This window comes from Triturus cristatus, chromosome 1_2 (genome assembly GCF_964204655.1).
Source record: "Triturus cristatus chromosome 1_2, aTriCri1.1, whole genome shotgun sequence".
In the NCBI taxonomy this organism is placed as follows: domain Eukaryota; kingdom Metazoa; phylum Chordata; class Amphibia; order Caudata; family Salamandridae; genus Triturus; species Triturus cristatus.
Window position 1 is genome coordinate 725,974,637 of NC_140580.1, and position 17,685 is coordinate 725,992,321.

Here is a 17,685-nt window from a genome sequence, read left to right on the forward strand (position 1 = left end):
CCCAGTGATTCTACGCGCTCTAGGCACTGTGTCTAGTCAAGTCGTTGTTGTTATACCATTTTTATTGTATATGGTTTGGTCTCCCCCAGGAGCCCGCTGTGTAATTTGCTATAGTGCCTAGTAGAGTGTTATATTAATAAATACACATTTTTATACAACACTGTGTGGTTCTCCTTTCATTTAGTCATTTAGGAGGTGATATTCTGGTAAAACAAGCTGCTTTAGATTCCTTCAAAATTAAGCCTGAAGGCTGCTCTCCACAGCTACCACTAGGATAGCTTTCTAAAGGTTATCTTTGACCTCATACATCATAAGGGTCGTGTGGACTGGTACAGGATGCCCACTTTAATTAGTGGACAGCATATACCAGGCCACCTTCTAACAATAACCCCTAAAATAATCCTGCTGAGATTCAGAAGGTGAATGAGTAATAAAGATGCGTTTTTATCTTCTCTTATTCCCTGTGCGTTCAAAGATAAAGGTAAAATGTCAGGCTATGTATTCTGGCAAATTGCTTCTTTCTCTTTCACCATGGAGGTTGGTGTTTACTTCTCTTCCTCTGATTTCAAATTGAGAGGCTGTAGTAAACTAAACTATTTGGCAATCTTTGTGGTATGCATGGAGTATGAAAGGATATGCTGTAGTATGTAATTTTCTAAGTCACAAAAAGTAAGTGTCCACAAATGAACTGTACAAATATTTCAGATTATATCAGCAGTTAGGAAAGCACAAATGAAGCACTTTTGTGTCATTCTGAAGTGCCATTATAATAGCTAATCGCGGAAACCCAATTTCCACACGTTATCTTTTGCGTGCTCTATAGTTTTATCAGTACAACTGCATTTCTATGCAAATGTAGTGACCATTTCAAATGTGCTCTCTGTAAATGACAACGAGCTAACACACTGTGTTTTAGTAATATATTTGCAACAGTGTGCTCCCAAATGCACAAAAGGCTACATGCTACCTCCTTACCACTGGCCTGCTGAATTGGCGTGCCTCGTTTGTTACATTTGTTTATTGTGGGACTTCTGATTTTTCAAAACTCCAATGACTTCAGTGATGTAACATTGATGGCAGCACCCCCACTCTTACAATTGATCCAGCACTACCACTCCTAAATAGCACTGATGAAGTTAATGTCTAAAAAGCAAAGTCTGTTGGCTTTGTCAATGTTTGTTACATACGGGAATGTGCAGACTAGACTAGTACTATCTTTAGCTCACTCTAAGGGGTGTGAAAGGGTCCAATTGTGATTACAGTATACTTTATTATTCGTTTATTTTTAGGTCTCGCCTGAGCCAGCGCTCTAGCGCTGCTCTCGCGAGAGCTTTTGTAAATGGGGGATCTGGAAGTGCAAACGAGTGCTTTCAGGCCTCCAAATACAGTGCATGTGCGCCGGGCGCGTGCACCATTTGGCAGCCTGCACACCATTTGCTTTCACTTTCACGGCCGCTTTGATGTTTGATCGCGATCACTTTCGCGGCCGCACGGCCGCTTGTTCCACATTAGTTTAACCTTCCAAAGCTCACCATCCATTTTAAGAACTGGCCTAGCTTTGTAATCACAAAAAGTTGTCAGGTTTTCTTTCTAGTGAAGGTGCTTTGTTGTTTGACATCTGTCAAGCACTTACTGCTTTGCACTAAAGCCGATCAGAAACCCACTGAAATGCAACAGATCGCTATGGCTCTATGGTGGTAAGTGAGAGAGACTCACTTCAATGCTCCAACCTCGGGTAAATGAGCACAGTTATTCGCCTTTCTCTTGGACAGAACTGCCAAAACGTGTCAGCAGCATCCGGTGCTGGACGGAAGTAACCTCCGGCTCTCCCACGAACAGAGCCATGTCAACCCGCTTGGCCCCGAGACGGTTTAGTTCCCAACAGCTACAAAGATACATCCCATTAACTTGTTTCACAAAATTAACCATGTGCCAAGCATTCCTGGCTAATACTGGTTCCTCCGTATTAAACATCGTGGCTATTAGAAATCATACCAATGCATCAAAACTCCTACCAGGCAACACCCACCACCCAAGGCAACCGTATTAAGGTGCTGGCAAATGAGCCAGCAGGGCTTCCCAACACAAGCTCACTGCCCAACCAAATAAAGTAATAAAGCTCTCCTAAACTCCAAAATCAACAAAATTCGTTACCCTGCGCCACACGAAATATCCTGCTCCGTGCCGTAACCATAGTTTACCCCCTTCCCCCCATAAACATATCCGGGGCCGTCACTCACCTTGTCGGACAACTTCGTGTTGGGATTAGGCTAGCCTTCTTGGGACAAAAACTTTATTTGGAAATCAAACCACAGCCGTGACAAGCTGCAACCACAATCAAGGCCCTAGCGGAAATTTGTATACAAAACGTGCTCAATTTAAAAGCGTGGCTGAGCTTGTTCATTTATGAAGCACAGATGGACAGAATGCAAAGTCACACCGGGTCACAAAACTGGGTTCAATCCATAGTTTTTTGCTCAGAACGCCACCCCGGTTTGGACCAAGCCATATGCAAATCAGCCTTCACCAGGCTTTATGTGGGATATAAACTTAAGGGGGGGGTGGGATTTCAATGGGGCGTGACCAATGCAGTCACGGACGTGGCTTAAAACACCCACGCTAAAACAAGCAATAGGTCTCGCATTGACGCGAGTTTGAGCTATTGGCATTGCACATAACAATGCCTTTTATTTTTTATTTATTTTTAAAAACATAAATAAAAGGAATTGTTATTTACAATACCAATAGCTTAAACTCGCGTAACTGCGAGACCTATTGCATTGCAAATGCTTGTTATTTATTGTTGTAATGAATAGAAGCTGCGATAGATTAGGGCCTACTTTGTATGTTCTTAACTTTTGGAGGGTGCTGCAAGCTGTAACTGGTGCGCTATAAAACGTTATTGTAATGATGGTGCTTCAGACAAAGCAGTGGGCGACCTTTACTGCTCAGCGTGCGGCTGCTGTTTCCTGTTGCCGTTTGCGCTCCACAACCTCGATGCACCGGGCTGGCGCACTACTGACCTCGTGCGGCCAAGAGAGGAAATGAAAGCCTGTTTAAGCAACGACGAAACTTGCGGTTCTTTCGCGATATCTTTGTCAGAAGAAACTAACACAGAAGGGAAGTGGAATGGAAAGACTACGGCGGCCTAGAAAGCCAAGAAGACAAAACAACCTTGTAAAACTAGAACAGTCAAAGCAAAAGGCTGGCACACTGTTCCATTAATTATGTGTTTGTTACTGGGCGATCCTTTGAAAATCAGGAATGTTGGAGGAACAAGGGACTGAAAATGAGGAATGTTGGAGGAACAAGGGACTCGATGTACTAAGCCTTTTAGGATTCGCAAAACTTGCTGAAGTCACGGGCCTTGCAAATAAAAGGCGAGTTACCCTGTACAAAGGACATACTGCGAGTCAAAAAGAACTGACTTGCAAAATGCCTTTGGAAACAAGGCCCGGACAGAGAACCAAAACCAGCCCTGCTCCCTGCCTCCTTTCTTTTAGACCCCCTCTCCTTCACTTCCTCCTTTCTTTCCGAGCCCCTCTCCTTACGTCACTCTATCCCCCACCGTGCCTGCTTTAATTACCCGGAGAAGCTGCAGAAGGTGTCAAAGGGGCCAGTGATGCCACCCCTCCCCCATGAACTGGCCTTCGCGAGTTCCAGACCACAGGGGAAATGTCCGCAGCCTGTTGGTAACTACAAATGTGGAGGCGGGTGTGTGAAATGAGCGACCTCCGCCTCGTTTTGAGTTGAAACGTATAAAATGTGGTATTTCTATAGTGCACGCTTTCCAAAAGGCAGCGGTTGTACATGGGCATGGACGCATAAAGTCAAGGCATGATAGGAGAGGTACCTGTTTTGCTGGTGGTTAATGCACTGTGATGCAGCGTTCTTTAGCTCTCTCCTAAAGTGGAAGAGTTTGGGGTGGCCCTGCTGGATACAGGGATCTTGTTCCAGATCTTGGGTGCATGTATGGAAAGGCCAGCCGCTTTCTTCTTTTTCACACTTCTTGGTCTGCAGTCTGATGGTTCCTTGGCTGCAGGTGGGCCGACAACCACCAGATATGCTGAGCTTGTCTGCCAGATTATCGGGGGTGCTGCTTGTGCTTGCCTTGTAAATTGATGCCGCTGGTTTTGAAGATGATAGGGGTGTGGAAGGGGAGCCAATAGACTTTCCCCCAGGATGGGGGTGATGAGACCACATTTCTTCAGGCCCTGGATGAGACGTGCTGCAGGGTGTAGCATGCCCATAAGGGTTGCCTGTGTGGAGTCTGGCAGGCTAGGGAGCAGTGTTACCACGGTCCTGATGCGACAGTACGAGGGCTTGAACAGCATCTCTGAAGTCACTTGTGCAATGGGATATAACTGCGGGTGCAAACCATTGATGCAATACCATCATATCAATGCAAGCGGTAGACATTCACACAGTGGAAATGGTCTGTGAAGACCAGATTCCTCTTTGGGTGTTCCTGCTGCCGATAGTGTGTGTGGGGGGGGAGGGTTGGGGGTAGGAACATTGGTCCAGAGGACACTGCATGCTTCACTTGATGCCACTCATTAAAAGCAGACTTTTCTTTTTTTTTAAAGCACACCTAAGAGAAAGGCGTTTCTTTAAAAAAAAAGTGCCTTTTAGTGACACCATATTTGCAACCATTGCAACTTCTTGCCCCCTGAAATCAGATTGAACCCCTCAACAGTTTCCTTCAAGAAGTCAAAGCACTCCTTCTGAACAGATTTCTTCCTTGAGCCTACGATACCCATCCTGATTCCTCTATTTTCCGCATGACGACGGCATACTGTCGAACTAGTTTTTTCGTCTTCTCATTCCTGACAGTACTCCCACTTTTCTCGACAATACATGATCCTGCAGTTTTCTTGACTATGTTAATTCTGCCTCTTCTTGGTTAATCTCCTTTGCTCTCTAAATAATGTAAGCTTACCATTCCACTCTGGTCACTATATCCTGTATTTTTTCCGAATTTGATGTTACTGTTATCATTGCTCCGCTATCTGTATAAAACGCTCTGATACCCGCAAGAGTCATATAAAACTATCAAAATAATAATAAATAAACCCTGTGCAGAGTCGGAGTAAGAATCCTGGTACACGCATACATATTAATGAGGCAAGAGTTTTTGAGACTTCTTGCCAATAATGGTGTTGTGCTGAAACTGATTAGTCAACAAGTACTCGCGAGAGGAACTCCCCCAGCTGCTTGAGGAAATGGTGTGACTGTAGTCCGAGGGGGTTCCCATAGCTGGCTTCCGGCTGAGAAAGCAATGCTTTGTAATGAGCCTCTCCGCTCTAGCGCTGTCCAGTGTCAACCTATGGAGGAAGTTCATCTGTGTTCACGTTTCTTTTTATATGTAATGCAAAATGAAATCAAACCTCGTTACCTGCTGCATCCGATAGTGGTTTCTAAAATCAGCCATTTGTTTGCCCCCCGATTCAGGTACAGGAAGACCTACCATGTGTCGATGTTATCCTTGTCGGTGCAGGAAGCCGTGGAAAGTGCTATACATATTTCGCTGTGCATTTCCCCAAACGGATGAAGGTAAAGGATCTTTTCTTTCAGCACGTCATTGGTTTTTAAACTGCCACCAAAGGTTATTTTGCTATTATCCAGATCAATAAATATCAACAAGAAGATTCATTTTATATCAAACATGATCTTAAAAACACCCAAACTAGAGGTGTGTTAGCCATGTGCGTTGTTGATGGCATCGCGTGTGAACAGTGGGTGTAACCCCACACTCTCAATTAGGCCTGGGCGGTGAATTCCGCTCCGTTCGCAGTTTGCTGAGTTTTCCGCACTCCACGGAGCACGCGGAGTTCGAAAAACTCCGCTCCGCGTAGCGGAGGAGTTTTTTCCTTGCTCGCCAACATTAATTTGGAAAGCGAGGCAAAACCAAAGCTAGACCACCTCCCAGCGAGATTTCTCAACACGGGCGGTTGAGGATAGTTGCTACCGCTCGCATTGAGGAAGCTGTCATTCGTGGCAAAAAGAAGCAGCTCCCTCTTGCGCTGCGCGTGCTGATTTTACAGGATGGGACAAACACCCAGTGCGATGTAACACACTCCTCCACTTGCATAACTCTTAGCACGGTGGCAGAGTTATTCTGTTACTGCGCGGAGTTCAGCATAGCAGAACTCTTGAGAACTCTGCCCAGGCCTACTTTAAATCTAGCATGGGGTGTACATGCAGCACTGTGTATGACCGCGGAACTTCATTCAAAAGCGGCGTACGTTGCTAATCATAGATCTGTTGCACTTTATATAGTATATACATTTTTCCTTTGTTCCTTCCCTTCTCACCTCTCTCTCACTGCTTAGAACCACTTTACTTGGTAAAGTGCACTGCACTTACACACTGTAGTCACTCATTCATTAACATGTATGACATGCTGGACAAAACTGTGCGGACTATGGCGGTACGTACACCCTGCTGTTCAGGTGTGATGCTGTCAATGATTGCCGGTGTTGATGGCTATTCAATTCATTTAATTGAAGGGAGGAAAAAATAGCAGTATTTGTAAAAGGCCTAAGGTACCTCGATAGGTTTTTGACCGTTGAATTATACATTTTAGCCCCATTTGAAGTATTTCAGCCCTCTTAAATTTTGATTATTTTATCCTTAGGCACACGCTAATATTATTGTGCATCAATAGTTACATGCAGTGACATAAAATAACACATTTGTTCTCAGAATTCTGGCCTCGAGGCTTGATACCAGAATTCTGAGAACAAATAAAAAAGAATACAAGAACAAGGATTTGAAAACGGTGTTATTTTATGTCACTGCATGAATACGATGATGCACTATAATATTAGCGTGTGCCTAAGGATAAAACAATTTACATTTCTGTTGACCAGTCACATACTTGGGGAATGGATTTTCTCCCTACCTCAGAGCACCACAAAATTACTAGGGACAAATAGATTTCTGTGTATAGACTTTTAGAGCGCCACACACCTTCGAAAAACCTCACCCACCACATTTTTCATCTTAAATTTTGCATTGAAAATTATGTCTTATGGACAATGTTAACTAAGCCATTGGCTCGCACCTCTGTGCCGTGCGTCAGGCAGTGATGGTAGAGTCTACTATGAGCTTAAACTGACCATAAACAGTGTTTTATGCATACAGAATGGGGTAATGAGTCAGCCTACTTATGCTATTGGCTTTGTTGGACAGTGAGTTGGCATCAAATACAAACTCAGCCTCCTACCCTGACCCCCCTCCCAACACAAGCAGAGCCTTCTCCAAGCCAGCAGGAGGATCAGTCAGTCCAAGCAAAGCAGCTGGAATAGGACACTTTACCCCGCATTTTTTCCTCCGCACGCCATTACCCCACATTTTTTACTCTGCATTAATTTTTACAATACAACGCAGGGCTTTACAACGCAATTCTTTTCAACTCATTCCCGATTCCAACTCAATTTCTATTCTAACTCCAGGGGGGCGAACCTTTGGGGAATGCGTTATAACAGTTTTGCAGTGTAAAACATGCGGGGTAAAAAATGTGGGGTAATGGCATGCGGAGTAAAGCATGTGGGTTAAAGGATGTCTAACCCACAAGCTGCAGTGTGTAAGGAGGTCCGACACACACAGTGACTCCACAATCTGCAGACTCCACCCAGGTCCTGGCGCCACTCCAGGCTCATGGTTTGAGCCACCTGCTCTCCAAAGCTGGCAAGACCCCGCGTCCAGCTCTGCCACACCAGTCCACATAGTGCCCAGAAAGCCCCTAGCTACTGGGACCAGAACATCATGTTGACTTGATGTGTCCCATATGACCTTCAAGACTGGCGAGGTCAGTGCACCAGCAAGACGCATGACTTCGCTTCCTGCCAAGAAAGAAAATACAGGAAGTAAAGGGAGACAAGACGGGGTCAGAGGGAGGGCCATCTGGAGCATAACGTAACATGGTAGTTACTAGTTCCTCAGCCGCAGGTCATTGTGATGTGCTTATGAGGCTAATAAGAGATGACACAAAATACCGCATGGGTTCTTCCCACGACTCCTACGCAGCAAGGCCAGGGACACTGGGTGGCCGTGGCGTTTTTTGCTTAAGAATGGATTTGCCACATAGTCCACCATCCCCTGCGCAATTGCAGATTTTAACACAAATGTGTTTATAGCTCAAACAGATAAAAAAAATTGCAAAAAAGATGGTTACACATGTTCCTACGCATTGGACGTCCCTTCACAAATATCGACTGATCAGATTTCAGTTGCTTATTGCTGTCCGTGGGTGTTAAATTGGCACTAATTTGGTCAGTATTTTCAGACAGTGTTACCATGTGTAACAAGCATTTGCAATGCAATAGGTCTCGCATTTACGCAAGTTTGAGCTATTGACATTGTAAATGACAATGCCTTTTATTTATGTTTTGGTTTTTAAAACATAAATAAAAGGCGGTGTCATTTACAATGCCAATAGCATAAACGTGCGTAAATGCGTGACGTATTGCATTGCAAATGATTGTTTCTTGTCCAACCTCCACATCTCAGGCAAAGCTACGTCTGGAATTCTGCTTGACCAAACAGCAATTTTTGCAAGAATCATGTGTTATCGGCTTTTGGCATGAATGCAAGATTGCAAAACGTGGCTCACTAAATTATTGTTATGTCCCCAGCTTGAGAAAAGCAGATCGAAAACGAGTTTCCGCCCACTCTGTCAAGCTTCACCGAGTGCTAAACAATTTAAACGTGCAAAAAGCCTGGGAAACCAACTCTTTACAGCAACTGTGCAAAGTAATACTAAGTTATGAAACGTGTGCTATTTCATTTTAACCAGACTTAAAATTCGTCCAATCGCTAAAACACGTCTGCATATTACTATCTCCCCAAAAACACAATGCAGGCTTACCTGGCAGAAAGCTCTTCAATGACATCTAAAAACGAGTTTGAGCTATTGGCATTTTAAATAACAGTGCCTTTTATTTTTGTTTTGAAAAAGAAAACGAAAAGAAAAGGCATTGTTATTTACAATGTCAATAGCCCAAACTCGCGTCAATGCGAGACCTATTGCATGGCAAATGCTTGTTAATTACTGCTAGGTCTGAGAAGCGGAAGGACGCACCCCACGTAAAACCCTGGGCACACTTCGACAATAGACCTGCCATTAAAATAATCTTAAAAGGTGCACATCAGGAGCTACTTTGAAACTAGCCCCGGTCACCAACCGTCTACCAGCCCGTCGATGCTGTTGCTCTACGCGGGCATTAGTTGGGCTACCTCCTCCCTGTGTCAGCAAACTGTGCAGTTGGTTTGGCTGTGATGCAGTAGACCCCCTCTGCTTTCCCGCGGATCCGGCACTGCGGGCAGGGATTTCAACCGCTCGGGCCGGGGGTGAGTGTACAGCGGTTCCGCCCCCATCCCAGCAAGTGGCGGATTATAGGGAGGGTGCGCGTTGTCTACCGTTCCAGCCGCTTGGACCCCAACCGCCACATCACAAGAATCGCGTGAGTCCCGGCGCGTGGCCGCTCCTCCCCGCCTCAAGCCCCGCCCACGGAATCCCTGCTGCCGGGGCGTGTGAGCGCCTGCACCCGTGGGAGCAGCTATGGAGGAAGAAGAGTTGATGCTGGCCATGGCAGAGATCCCTGTGAGTACCGCGGCATCTTGGGGAGGGAGGGTTGGGTGCGCCTGGTATGGGTAGGAACTCAAACGTTTTTCGTGCCATATTGTCCCTCAGCCTTCTTACAACCATTTGTCCCTCCCCCATAACTGCCTGTGATCTGCGGCATTGTGGACTGTGCCCTCAGGGAGCAGGGTCAGCCCTGCCTCCCCCCCAGTATTCCGCAGGATATTGTTTTCTTTGTGCCCCTGGGGGATGATTTTAAGCAGCGAAAAGCGGTGGTAGATAAGCCTGTCAACTGTTTAGTTATCGGGTTGAAAACTGTAACGCGATGTGCATAAAATAGTTTATTTTGAAGCATTGTTATTGCGCTTTGGCAAAACTTGGTATCTTCGAAATCACGGGAAATTAACTATTGGTCCCCCTTGCTGCCGGAAGTTCTTCTATCAGTCGTGGTCTCTCTGCACGTGTCCGCCTATTTAAAAAAAAAAAAAAGTGCAAACACAGCCTTCGTGCTTTAAAAAACCAAATTATCACAGCATGCCGACAGGCGCCCCACGCTGCGGACCTATAATTAACTCAGCAGGCACTCAACGCGCAAGCGCGTTCACAGCGAGAGCGAGACCTAAAAAATTACGAGGCTGGTGAGGACGAAAGTGAAACTGCTAGCTGGCTTGCGAGGGAAGGGGGACAGGAGATGTGCACGCCGCGTGGCTGTAAGCGCGTACACCAACTCAAATCCGCCAAAAGCCTGCGCGTGCACATCTCCTGTCCCACTTCCGAGGCAAGTCAGCAACAATAGATCTCGCCGAAAGCAGCGCTTCGCGCTGCGTTCGCAGGCGAGACCTAAAAAATGACAACATAATTATACAATACTATGACAAAATGTGCTGCATTATTCGGCACGAAATGCCGCATAATTTACTGAACCATGCCGCGTAATTTGGTCCTTCTCTACCACATAGTTCCAGTTACCCTGAGCAAGGCCCATAACCCTTTTAGTCAAACCACGCCAGACCTCGATGTTTAAAGCAGGTGATATATTACCGAACATATTAAATATCACGACCGTATTAAAGAATCGGAAATGTGACACTACGCAGCCTCCTCTGCCCAATGTTTCTTCACTGTGTGGTTTACTCCAGGTTTAAATAGTTGTTGATGCGCCGCTCTGTTCACCACCTGGCCATGAAATCTGTCCATGTTCTCATATAACAATGTCTACCACTGAACCGCAATCATAGCATACTCCACCCACCTTTACATTGCAAGACCGGCACCGACTACTGGTACATACTTCTTTCTGACCTTCAGAGCTTCGGTCAACAGTGGAATAACACATTTAGAGAATGGGATTAAAGGCCAGAGCAGTGAGGAATCTGTGACTGCTGATATTCAGACGCGGTTCCTTCTCACCGTGCCCCTTTCAGAGTCTGATGGGGCAGTACAAGGAAGATGGCGCTGCTGTGGTTGCTCACAGTGTTATTCTAATCTAATGACATCATTGTTATTTCTTCATGTCTGCAACATGGCCGCCGTTTCATGAGCACTACAATAATGCGAACAGTTTTAAAACGACGAAATTATACTGCGGCCTGGACCTTCCCTGTTCCGACCAAGAACATCGTTCTAACCTTGTATGAGGACACTCTAGTCACTCCATCAACAGTTGGGAAAAGTAGCTGGGTCGGTTAGTGACCCTGCTGCAGCGATATTTGTACCACCTGCCGGTCATATCTTTAAATTTATATTTTGTTTGCAGATTTATATAGCGCAAACTCGACCCGAAAGGTATTGGAGCGCTTTACCTGAGCACAAGTTACCTTACACACTCATTTTTTTTGGGGGGGGGGGGGGGGGGGGGGGGGTAGGCACGGAGAGATTAAGTGATTTGCCCAGAATCACAGGATGTGGAGTCGACCCGAGGTTCGAAACTTGGTTTTCTAGCTCCAAAGTCCACAGCCTAGCCGTGACACCACATTCTTGTCTCCCCAAATGCTATCCATTTCCCAGTGATTAATCAAACAGCATTTGTAGAGCGCTGCACTGTCACCCCCAGGGGTATCTGGGCGCTGTGTCTCCATCAAAGAGCCAGGTCTTGAGCACCCTCTGAAGTCTGCCAGTGAGGGTGTTGTACGGATCTGGAAGGGAAGGTCGTTCCAGGTCTTGGCAGTGATGTAGGAGTGGCCACGGGGCTGGAAGGGATGCAGGGGTGTGTGCAAGGGCGAGTGAAGACGAGCGCAGGTGTCTGGTGGGTTGGTGGAAGTTCAGTGGATGGATGAGATAGGCAGGTCCGAGGTCGGAGGGCTTTGCAGGCGTGTGTAAGGAGTTTGCACTGGCATGTTTCCTGGATGGGGAGTAATTAATCTTGAATTTGGAAATAAGGTCTCCTGTCTATCTTCGGTTGCGTGACATATCCTATATCCTTGTGGCCAGGCGTCTGTGTGTTTAGCACCTGGTTTACCGGGTTAATTAAGTGGAAGGCAGTAGTGATAAACTAGTGGTATCTGACAAAATATAGCAGAATCCTAGAAAGTTCCATATCTCTCCCTTGAAGTTCCTGGCGGGCACAAAGGCCGTCTGTCCATTGACTTGGAGCTGTGAGCTCACCAATGGGTCGAGCAGTCAGACTACACTTGCTGGCAACTAAGCAAAACTCCTAGTAAGGTAAACGCTATCGTATGTTACTGTGATGTTTCCATAGTGCTCGTCTTCCACCGATAGTCTTCAAGCGCTAAATAATTCGATGTCTGGAAACCTGCACCACCTTGAAAACAAGTGATTTCCGGCCACGCAGAAGTATTTCCGGATGAAGTTGCGGATGGGGACACGCCTTTCTGTGTGCGCATCTGCACTTTGCTTATGAGGGGTGAAAACACGTTTCCACTGGATAATCGTATTTACGTTTGATTGTTTGGAAAGCAAGTGTTAGATCATGAGAAACAGTGAAACTTTGAGCGAATGCCCTTCAATTGTATCTTAAAAAGGAGCCCAGCCCTTTACTTTTCACACAAACACATTTTGAATGTTCACCCCACATATGCCAAACACAACTTTCGTCTTACTGGGAAGTGATGGCTCTAATTAGTGCCTTTTTAAGGCCTAGGAAAGATGGCTGCTACTTGGCATGGTGTTGTTTTCATACCCCCACCAATGTATGGGGGGCAGCTAGGTAGTGTTCCACTTCCCATCCCAGAAAGCAATTTTCTGTGGTTCTTGAAAGAAGTAAATCTACTATTTCAAAGTTGCCTTTCATTAGTACCAGTTTTAACAACTGAATTTAGCAGTCAGGAACTGAAAGGTCACTTGTCAGCCTTTGGAAGGGGCCTCCCACTGCGAGGGCCCACATTAATGTGCTTTTTAGTGACATTTCAACTGTTTGAGCTAGAAAAAATGTTATGAACCCTGCAAATTAAGCAGAATATTATGGGTTATCCTTAATTATGCGGAAAATGACACAACTGCGTGACTAGCATAATTCCAGCGACTATATATATTCAGGTTGACTTGTATGCCAGTAATTGTATATATTCTGTGAGTTAACAGCGGGCAACAGGAGGATGTGTATGCGGGCAACAGGGGGATGTGTATGCAGCTTTCATGCCCTAAATTCAAATATGATTGGCTGACTTCTTGGCCGTTCATCCTTCCAAGCCCGCGATTGATATATTGAGAACCTTCTGCTCTCCCAGTGCTGCAGAATCTTGTAAGCTGGTGTTGCAGGCCTTATTTCGAGACATCTAGGAACTTTTTAACTAGACACTGTGCTATTCTGGACTAAAAGAATTACGGACTCAGTGATCTGAACGCTCGCCGCTGACAAATGTGGTGATCTGGAGGTCAAGAGTATGAATTCTGGCACGGCACGCATCCTTTCAAGATGGGTATATTGAGTACAATGAATGTGTTATATTCACATCTGATATTTAGAGCGGTTTGAAACGGCAGAACTGCACTATTTGGCGCTATCGCTATGAGATGTAGAAACACAACACTAACAATAGTTTTTTAAGGCATGTATCATTAAAGCCCTTATGAAATGTGGCAGGTGGCGTTTCGCTGTCGGGGTCCATAATATGGATTGTGTCTCTTCCATCTCTCGCCTCACACAAAATAGAACACGTCACTCCATGTCTCATTCGCTCTCTGTCGCCCCCTGTCTCTTGTAATTCTCTCAAACACCTCCGTAGGTAAGGCTCTCTTCGCCTGGGAACAGTCGATTTGATCTATTAATGTCTCCTCCGCAATTCCCTGGTATCACGAAGCCTTGCTTGGATGTGACTTTAAAAAAAAATCAAAATATAATCGCAGTCGCGTAAAATCGATCATGTTCGTCGGGCACCCAGTGTTCACTGGTGCCGTTTACCCACCTCAAGGCACTAGATGGATGCCTGCACTGCTCCGTGTTTACCGCTAGTGCCATGTAGGAGTCGGTGACTCATATTCCAAGGCCACGCGCGCTGTACACAGCTTCACTGACATTTTCTTCTGCCTCGTTTGAAGTAACCGGACAGCTACACATGTAAATAACTCCTTTTACGGTCTTCCATCGCTTCTTCGTAAATATCGGTTTAACGGCATTCATTTTCAATGAACTTTAGGCATCTAATTATCGATAAGGCGCTGGTGTATATATATGAGCTGCCAATATGGAGATCTGTACAGTCCTAAACGGGAGGATTGGATCAGCTAATGTAAGACCTTGAAATGAGGGCAATAAATGCGGTTATTTGACCGCAGTCCAAATTTCTCTAGGGTTTTATGTTCATTGACCAACTCTGAGCCTGCTCGTTCTGTGGGGAGATGTCTGGACCTTTGATCTTCAGATTATGCACAGCACAGATGCCAGGCGCACCGAAGCAGTGCACATCTGCAAGGGGGCCTCGGAGTTGAAAGCTTGTTGAAATGCGGCGCTGATGGCCTCCAGACCAGGTCTCTGTCTTTCTAATGAGAGCAAGAAGCACAGACCAGATCCTATCAGACTTCTGAAAAACTACTAGAAGATTAACTGCAGCAGGAATCGTTTGCAAGCAATATGTGTCCATAAAATAGATACAACGTAACTGGGAGCCGCGGATTAAGACCCCATAATACCCTCGAGTGGATGAGAAGTCATCCACTAAGTCAAAAGTACACATCGTACTAAAGTGCCTCAATATAGGACTTACGTTCCCCGACGAGGCGCTAGCGTGCTCTAACAAATCTTATCAAGAGTTCAAATGGGAACGGGATAAGCTTTACTGTGGCACACAAACTCGACTGGTCATGCACAAGGACATTGTGGCCCATTCTGAAATGTTTGTTGCCCACAACATGTTGTTTGAGTTTTGCCTCAACTTTGCAGCGACACACGCCACGAGGCGATTTTATCACATGCTTGCAAACCGAGTACATTTAGATGCACACAAGCGTGAGAAGCTAAGTTATGAGGCGCGTGTAAAAGAAACCAAGTATGTGAGGTGCAAAGCGAGACGCGCGGTGCGTGTGGGAGAACCTTACAAATGCGAAAAGCTTGCAGCGTGCGAGATGCTAGGATACGCGCGCGTGTGATACAGGTACACGCGCGAGAAGCCCGATGTGGAGCGGGAAATGCATACGGATGATGAGCGGTTTGATGTACAGTACGAGATGGATGTGTGTGGGTGGTACTCAGAAGTGTGGTATTTGCGATAAACACAACACGAGAGACACTTGCAAACTGAGTGAGAAAATCTTGCAAATGAGTACGCTGCACGCGGTCACAAAAGAGCCGTGTATGAGATGCGCGCAAGCACAACAAAGTATGTGGGAGACTTATAAACACATGTACCAATGTGTATGTAATGGTTGGTACGGTGTGTGCTGCTCACAAACACGGGATGCCTTGTGCGGAGAAGGAATAGAAACACAGGGTGAGAGAAGCTAATTAACATGGGGAGCCAGTGTGAGGTGCTAACAAACTAGCCCTGTGTGAGGTACCGTGTGTGTTTCACGACACAGGGGAACCCTGGTGTGAGAATACAACCGTGTACCGTAGGCTCATAAACACAAGTGTGAGTTTCTCGGCAACAGTCGACGCTCGGAATGGGCTAGTCTAACGCTCTCGAGACGCCTGGTGTGTGCCCCAGATGCCCCAGGGAAGCATAAGGTGGAAGATGTTCACACACGCAAGAATCCTAGTGCGAGATACTCGGAAACATAAGCGTGTCGTGTCCGACTCTCAAAAACAAAAGTGTGTGAGATGAACACAAGCACCATGCATGCGCGATAACCATGGTGCGTGAAACGTACACAAACACGTGTTGGAGACCGATGCGTGAAATGTGCAGAGAGCCGAAAAGCATGGTGTATGCGACGCTCACAGACACGAGACCCAGCTGACCAGCCGAATGCATGCGCGACACGAGAACTGCATATATCACCTACAATACTGAGCTCTTTTGGAGCAAATAACCCCCAGGTCTGTAACTGTGAGTCAGACCGTGGGAGATGCACCGACTTCATGGTAAACGACAAAGTAATGCGAATTAATAGGGCATTCTCGAAATCATGTACCCCTCCCATCGAGTGTAGCCATATGCTATAGTTCTTTCATTGTAGGTGCAAAATGCGTTTTACGAGGCAAAAAGAAAAAGCACAATAAGGTTCGGAGGTGGTAAAACACGTTTAATCTCTTAACTTCCATACAACACAAGGGCTTTGTATAAATATGCTCAGATTCAAGAAAACACACATTTGTGTACACGAAATTAGCATCATTTGTCCTACCGAAGCCTAATAAATGCTGCAGGAATAAAAGACATGAAGCGTGTTCAAGCAGAGGAATTCGGGGGTGCGACTTGCAGGTTGGCTCCTTGCATGCGTGCCCCTTTTCGAAGCACAAAAGACTTGCGCTTTGTGTTGCCGCCACCCGTGGTGACTGGAAAGCCATTTTAAGAGAGCGAGAAGGAAGGCGAGAGATAATGGCCGATGCAGAGCCTTCAAAGAGTGAGGCGGGTTTTTCTGCAGTGCTGAGACAGGAAGACAGTGCCGCGTTACAATAATTTTACAGCTTTATTGTGTGCACACTATTCACGATCAGAAATTAGCAAGAATAGGAGCGTTTTTTCTGGGAAAATTATCGTGTGTTTAGATAACTAATGGACTTTGAACGCAGACGTGGCACTGCGCTGTTTGAATAGAAGATAGGGGCGAGATTTCTTAATCCTGTGTATTTGTGGAATAACATTTATTAGGTGGGGGTGTTGATAATCTTTGAACTAAAAAACATGCACATCTAGGGGGTCGGCAGCCGTCAGTAGACCACAACGCTATGGGGTCTGGTTCTATTTAGACTTTCATGATATGAGGTACGGGAATATTCATTAATCAGTTTCATTACATTTATAGAGTTCAGGATTTGGTGGTACTGATTTTTCTCTTAAAACTAATAGGTAATCAAATATTAATTTTAGCATGAAATAAATGTGCCTCTGAAATATACGATTTAGATTTGCTGGGCAAAACATGCAGCATAAAAGAGGTATTTCAAGGGCAAGTAAGTATTTAAGTTAGTAGCGATTGTTTTGCATTCCAGGTTGATGTTGGTAACGTTACTTGTGTAAAGCGTTTCTGGGAGAAATATTATTACTTGTAAATAAATACATTGAAAAACGGAGGTATGCAAAGGTTTTAATTAATAAACCTGTAATATGTGCATTATATTGATTGGTGTTGGTACATTATGACAAACGCCATTCAAGTTATGTATCAAAAGTGTTGTTTTATTATGAATCTGCACCTCTAGGATTGTAAGAGTAATTTAGAAAATAAAGCAAACAGTTTTAAAAAAAATCACCTTTCTCCTCCTGCTTCCAAAAAGCAAAGCAGTGCAAGATGGCTGTACACATCCAGTTATTTTGCAAAAGAATCAGCGCTGCATCCACCACTCCTAAAACATCATGAACAGTTGCTTCCGTGATAAAAAGGCTGAAAGAAGTCTCCGGGGTTGGTTGTCTCCATTAGGTTGCCAGCAGTGCAGACGAGTAGTCACAAATTTCTCCGTGCGTATGCCTTTAAGAGCGCCTTGAAAGCCGCGCGCAGCCGCTGCACACGGTCCCTGCTGCAGGACATCTCGCAGAGCACCT

The 17,685-nt window shown here is 45.5% G+C and overlaps 1 protein-coding gene and 1 long non-coding RNA gene across 12 annotated transcripts in view; one reads left to right on the forward strand and one right to left on the reverse strand.

The window, feature by feature from the left end:
* The window catches only part of LOC146867906 (uncharacterized), a 32,079-nt gene extending 14,553 nt beyond the window's left edge, over positions 1 to 17,526 (reverse strand). Inside the window, exon 1 of the long non-coding RNA XR_014962386.1 lies at positions 17,397 to 17,526. This is a non-coding gene — a long non-coding RNA (uncharacterized LOC146867906). The remainder of the gene's footprint in view (positions 1 to 17,396) is intronic.
* LOC146867905 (uncharacterized) overlaps positions 1 to 17,685 on the forward strand; it is a 1,103,481-nt gene that overhangs the window by 333,048 nt on the left and 752,748 nt on the right. For all 11 annotated transcript variants that reach the window (XM_085608614.1, XM_085608620.1, XM_085608616.1 and 8 more), the window contains one exon: positions 5,452 to 5,553. In XM_085608614.1, coding sequence (XP_085464740.1) covers positions 5,452 to 5,553 — 102 coding nt within the window. The remainder of the gene's footprint in view (positions 1 to 5,451; positions 5,554 to 17,685) is intronic.